Source organism: Macadamia integrifolia, chromosome 5 (genome assembly GCF_013358625.1).
Source record: "Macadamia integrifolia cultivar HAES 741 chromosome 5, SCU_Mint_v3, whole genome shotgun sequence".
In the NCBI taxonomy this organism is placed as follows: Eukaryota; Viridiplantae; Streptophyta; class Magnoliopsida; order Proteales; family Proteaceae; genus Macadamia; species Macadamia integrifolia.
The window spans coordinates 44,375,332-44,381,977 of NC_056561.1; the positions used below are offsets into that span (position 1 = coordinate 44,375,332).

General features: G+C 39.4%; 1 protein-coding gene across 1 annotated transcript in view; it reads left to right on the plus strand.

The window, feature by feature from the left end:
• The first annotated feature begins 814 nt into the window (after nt 1-814).
• The window catches only part of LOC122077939, a 9,413-nt gene continuing 3,581 nt past the window's right edge, over nt 815-6,646 (plus strand). Inside the window, exons 1-4 of the mRNA XM_042643827.1 lie at nt 815-1,117; nt 1,496-2,298; nt 2,401-3,203; nt 3,289-3,378. Coding sequence (XP_042499761.1) covers nt 2,202-2,298; nt 2,401-3,203; nt 3,289-3,378 — 990 coding nt within the window. The 5' untranslated portion in view covers nt 815-1,117; nt 1,496-2,201. The remainder of the gene's footprint in view (nt 1,118-1,495; nt 2,299-2,400; nt 3,204-3,288; nt 3,379-6,646) is intronic.

A 6,646-nucleotide genomic window follows, 5' to 3' on the forward strand; every position in this document is an offset into this window, starting at 1 on the left:
CTAGTCGAACCGATGTTTTTGTTATTCCCAAATTTTGTGGAACATCCTTGAATGCCTCTATATGAAGTTGAAATATGATTAAATCTCATAAATGTCATATCTTTCTTGCGAAGGAGGATGGTTTTATAAAAGAAATCTACAGATTAGTCTAATTCTTCTAATTATTTGGAATCAAACTAATTTTGTATTGAGGCTATATAGAATGTAGACACATGAAATGATAGAAAACGAATGCTTTACAATTGGCTTCCTATGTAGTACTGGCTTCCTGTGTAGTACTGGAATCCTATAAATCTTTATAGTATTTTATAGTTCTATCGTCCTCTAATAAATATGTACATCAAATCTATTGTCTAATTTTTGGTCCCAAAAAAGAAAAAAAAAATCTATTATCTAATAAATAAATAAAACTTATATCATATGGTTAATGAATCTATTAATTTTTGTTATAAATACTGTATAAGAGGGACCCACTAAATTGTTTGTCTTGATAATGTGGCTTGATATAGCACTATAGACATGTGACTTTCTCATGTATACAAGGGTGGAAAGGAACAAAGAAAAACAAATGGACTTATAACGAGAAGAAATATATCAGATAAGGGGAGACAATAGGGGAAGACAATGGCCATTAGCAATCAGGGATTCCAAATTGGCTCTAGTTTCACAATCATATATCATATACCAATTAAGAATATTATATATTATTATTATTATTATATATGTATAGATAGGTAGAAAGTAATATCTATGAACTCTTACAATATATCTCCTGTGTAAGGGGATTTTTTGAAGGTGAGGAGGGCTGTGAGGCAATTCAATTAAACAAAAAGGGTTGTTTTTAGGAGTAGAGAAACAAAGGGTTTTTTTAGGAGTAAGGGAGACAAAGTCACATAGAGGCTAGGCTGCTCTTCATAGTTCATACGTTTTGCTTCAGCAAACCTAACAGACAAAAACGTAGAGACCCCCTTCGCTCCATCGCTCTCGGATAAAACCCTCACTCTCTCTTGCTTCCTCACGGCGGCCACGAAAGCGCGTCCGTTCTCTCCCTCTAATCGCTCTCTCCAGCAAACAACGAAAGACACAAAGGGTTATTCTCTAAGTCTCCAATTCCATCGTAAGTCTCTCTCGCTCCCTTCTCTCCTCGATTGAAGCTGTCGTTTTGCGTTTGAAACTCTTCGTTTTGGGATTATTTCTGAAACCTACTTAGCATTGGAAAACACTTGGCGGTTATCGGACGTTTAGGGTTTCTGTTATTGGATCCTACGGTAAGGATTGCCGGCGGTGAAACAAGCCTGTTTCGCTTGTTCATCAAACTTTAAGAAACAAGGGTTAGTTCTTCAATCTCCGTTTCAAACCATTTTTCTTTTCTGTTCGACCCTTGTTTCTGGATTCTCCCTGGTGGGCTTCCATTTAATTTTCCATAGTTTTGATTCACAATTTTTATTTTCTGATCCTATAGTTAGTGTCTGTTTGTTTTGGTTCCTGATTCTAGGGCATGGTGTTTCCCGTGGTAACTGTAATGGGCTTGAATTTTTGGGCAAGTGGATTTTTGGTTCCTTCATTGCTCGCTAAAGGATAAACTTCTGTTTTTGGGATTTATAGATTTGAGTCTTCGGAGAGATGAGGGTCTTCTGAGAGTTTTATTCGGGGACTGCAAATCCATCTCTCATTGAAGATGGAGGCGTAGAGAAGCCCTTATAGTTCTTACTAATCTTTTCTTCGTTATTGCTATTGTCATTGCTTTCTCTGCGTTGGCATTGTAAACACAGAAAAGATTGCTCATCCGAGTCGGGCCTCCAGGATTGATACGTATTGTACAGAGAGCAGAAACCCTAGTATAATTTTGAGGGTATATCTTAATTGTTCAACTGGAGGTCGGAGGGTTTCACTTGTACAGGTGCCTCTGGATTCTGTGTTTTTCCCCAGTCATTTCAATCCCCATAATTGAATCAGTAGTGAGGTTTCAGGATTTTTCTTTGTATCGATTAGCGGGTCTAGACAAGTGATTTTGTTGGCTAAGGTGCAACTGAAACGAGCTTCACCTTCTGGTTAATGGTTAGGCTGGATTAATTTTGTACAGTAACATAGCAATTTTGTTGGGAAACTTTGATGGAAGTGAAGTGAAGTGAATGTAATTTGAAGGCATATCGTATTGGGATTGCTTTTTCAATTCTCTCTGATCATGTTCAACGTCCGTTATGGAAAGAAGTGAGCCTACATTAGTTCCAGAATGGCTGAAGAGTACTGGAAGTTTAACTGGGAGTGGCAGTACAGCCCATCATCTTTCATCTTCAGGTACCATTAGTTCCCTTACTTCTTATTCTATATTTTTCTTTTGAAAGATGGAGTTTATCTCTAGAGAGCTTCCATATTGAACGAGTGTTTCCATTGTTGTAGATGAGCATAATTTGCCACTTCACACAAGGAACAGATCTTCAGTGAGCAATAGTGAATACGATTCTTCTCGTTCTACATTTTCAGATCGATCCTCTTCAAACTATTCTCGTAGAAGTTCTTGCAGTAATGGCTCTATACATGATAAGGACATATCTTCCTACTCACGGTCGTACAGTAGTTTTTCCAGGAGTCACCGTGACAGGGACAGGGAGAAGGATCTCCTTGACCTTCGTGATAAAGATCGGTCAGTGCTGGGGGATTACAGAGTCCGAGACTATTTCGATCCTTTGGATAACATCCTTACGGGTAGGATTGAGAAGGATACATTGAGGCGCTCACAGTCGATGATATCAGGGAAGCGAGGTGAGGGCTGGCTCAGAAGAGTAGCAGCTGACTCTAACAATGGGAGCAACAACAGTAACAATCACAGCAACAGCGATGGTTTGCCAAGTGGGGGCACTATTGTTAGCAGCATTCACAAGGCTGCATTTGAAAGGGACTTCCCCTCCCTTGGCGTCGAAGAAAGACAAGCAGGAGCTGATATAGGGAGGGTCTCTTCCCCAGGTTTGAGCACAGCAGTTCAGAGCTTGCCAATAGCTACTTCGGCTGTGATTGGGGGTGATAGCTGGACCTCGGCATTGGCAGAGGTACCTGTGATCATTGGAAGCAATAGCATGGGATTGTCATCAGTTCAACAAAGTGCTCCTGTAACTTCATCCTCTGTGGTATCAAGCACGTCAACTGGTCTTAACATGGCTGAAACATTGGCACAAGCTCCTGCACGAGCTCGGACTGCGCCCCAGGTAAACTGAGCTGTTGCTTACGTCCTTCTTACAAATGTTTTGAGCTGCTCTATTGGTCATGACATTCTTTTGCACTTGATTGTAGTTGTCTGTCGAGACGCAGAGACTAGAGGAGCTTGCCATAAAGCAATCAAGGCAGTTGATTCCTATGATGCCTTCAATGCCTAAAGCCTCGGTAAGTGCTGTTTCCTGCATGTAACTTGTAAATTTGTTACAGCATCAAAACAAAATTGAAAAAAATGGTACCTTTATAGTGCTAGGTGCTGGTAGGCTGAGTTTTCTGTTGTTTATTTATCCATAATTTCATATATGACTTCCAGGGTTGATATTGGGTTTCTCCCCTCCCATCTGTCCATCCCTCCCTCCTTATTTATCATAAATATGCTATGAAAGAAAAAATAATTTAGTTCTTAATGTGTGGGTTGTGCTCATTGTAAGTCAGTTTACAATGCGAGTTACCTTTCTGTGGAGATGGTTTAGGGGTCATTTATTGCTGGATAAAGATTCAAATAATCCTGGAGAATGTAATGGAGGACTTCAGTCAAGTGGACTATTTTTTTCTTTGTAATGGCTGCACATTAAAGTTTAAAAAAATGGTTGCATCTTACTTCCTCGTTGTTTTCTTGGTGGATGCTAAATTTGAAATTTTTTGATCAATAAATTTGTGGAAAAAAAATATTTTTTAGTATACATATTGATTAGATTCTGTGAGTTCTCAGTTCTGATTGATTTCCATGTTAAAATGACGATTGACTTCATATTCTGGTGATCTAAATGGTTGGGAAAGTTATAATTTACTGATCTCTGTTGCTTTGACTCTGGTTGCTGTTTCGCTGAACCCACTTGTCATCTAAGACATTGTGTGCCAGTTACTAATTTTGTTCTCTTGATATAAAGTAGCTCTGGCACAAGCAACATCTTAGTTGGGGGACCAAAGGGAGAGGGGATGTTGTAAAGGAGTAATGTCCTTTTCCATTTTCATTTTGTAACGCCAAAAAGTGCCTTTATCATTTATTTTCTTGGCAAGGTTGATGGTGCTTATGTACTTGTACTAACTGATGAACTCCATTATCCTCTATTTACTAGACCAGAGGCTGCAAGGCTGTCATGTAGCAAATGAACATTTTAATCCTCAAATTCTGATTTCGTGTACCACCTTTGGACCTAAAATTTGGGCCTTGTAATTGAGCCTATTACAAATAAAAACACTTAAAACAAATGCCCATAGCCATATACTATCAAAACAGGCCCAAAATAAAATATTAAACCACATCCAATAGTTGTGATTATGCTCCTCCATTATCTTGAGAATGTAGGGTTCCATGGCTTGGTTGGGCCTAGGAAGCTTAGTTTAGTTAGACTTCTATTTTATGTCTTTTTTTTTAATAAATACATGCAAGTGGATAGACCTCACCCGTGATTGGGAATTGGGGATCAGAGTTCTGTTTTTGGAAATCGAGTTGTGTGCTCTACCTCTTCTCTCTTCTTTCTGACCGCAAGCAAGTCCTCCATCATCCAATCTGCATCATTGGCATAATCACATAAAGAGGTCTAAGAACCTGAAAAATGATGCCCAACTTCATTTTTAGGAGATTAGAAGCTGCAGTTTGTGGTAGATGCATGTGGCCTTCTTGTGGCTACTGAGGTATATATCTGCACCTAGAAGGCCATTTCATTCATTTTGTGAAAATTATGTGGCTCAAAGGTGAACTTGGAGAAGGGTCTTCGCTGGAAAACTATGTAAAGAACTCTGGTTGTGACATTGATAGCTGGCCCATTTTTGCATAGGCAAAATTTGTGAGCGGGCGGGTTTTCAGAATCTATTAATTGAGAATTTCACTCAGCTTGCTCTCAGCTTGGAGGGGCTGAAAGAGGAACTGCTTGTTTCAGGGATAGGATAGCCCTAATTGCGCCGACTCCACCATTGCTTGCAAGCCTTCACGTGGAACGGAATTAGGGACGCTTCCTTGTGCTAGCATTTGCCAGCTCAATGGAATTGTGAAGTGGACAAAAGTTCCATAAACGAGAAGTCTCTTGTTCTTCTCTCAAAAAATGGGTCATTGGAACCCTAGAGAATTTCAAGATTCTTTTTTGTCTAGGAGGGGGAGGGGGGACCGTGGTAGCTGGAAGGGACCACCTTGTAATTTGGGGCCACATTTTGCAGCTTTAGGGAGAAAAATGGCTTGGTTTGGGTCAGTCTTTGTAGTCTTTCATTTTCTCAAATATGAGGGGGCACAAAGATTAGTTTGGATTTTTGAATATTTTTGTTGGAGAGTATGCTTCAATGTGAGATACCAAGATGTTTCCTTAGTGAAGGAAAGGGTAAATTTACTATTATGCTCCTCATTACTCTCTCCCCTTACTAACACCTCCCCAAGGCTTGAGTTAGGATTTTGGACTCAGGAGACATGCCTTTATGAATCCCTTAGAGAAGTTTTCATTGATGCAGGTGCATAGCATCGGACCGATCCATACCCATCTAGGTATCCAAACAGAGGTGAACCGGGTCCATATTTGAGTCCTTGGTCTAGTAGGATTTTAGTAGTCTATTTTATTTAGGGGAATACTATCATTACTTTATTCTGTTTATCTTAGGAAGTTGAGTACGTAGAAGTTAGAAGTAGAGTCGGTTTGCTTTATTAGGGTAGTTTCCTATTTCGGTTGATTTCCATTTTTATGTCTTTATTTTCCTGTGTGGCTTGGCTGCCATTGGCTGTGTGCGATTCTCCTTCCCCCTGCCACCCCCCTTTTCTTTGTGCGATTCCTCTCTCCCTTGCAACTCCAAGAGCCATCTCAGGGATTTCTTCCCTTCCCCTAATGCCCCTCTGTCATTCATCTGCTTGGATTTTGTTTTTTCTAGGATGAGGTTCCTTTTCCCAATGGGAATATTGATCTATTTTTTTCTTTTTGAGAAATATTTATTATGTCTATCCTCCTTTTATGTGTGTATGTCTTAAAGTGATTTCTTTCTTGTTGCATTTGATATGGATTTTAATTATCATTCACATGATATGGATTATCAGCAGCATTTGAGATGGGCATATGCAGAAATTCTGCCAACTACAGCCCAATATTTTATTATAACTGAATTCTTCAGATTATTAAGCTATGTACCCTTAATCAGGGTTTGGGTTTTAAAAGGATACCTCATTGACTAATGGGTTAAGGTGGGATGGATTAATCTTAGTTGGAGTGGATGGATCAGATGGAATTTTGATTCCTATGTGGTGCATAACTGTGAGAAAGATCCTAGAGAAAAAGTGTGATGATGCTATTCCCAAGGTTAAGGCCTTAAGTCTTGTGTTCTTTTTGCCCCTCTATTTAACCCTCTCCATCCCAAGGTTGAGGCCTTAAGTCTTGTGTTCTTTTTTCACCTCTATTTAACACTCTCCATCTCTACTTCTCTTCCTCAGCTTCTTTTTGTTTCTTTTTTTTTTTTTTTG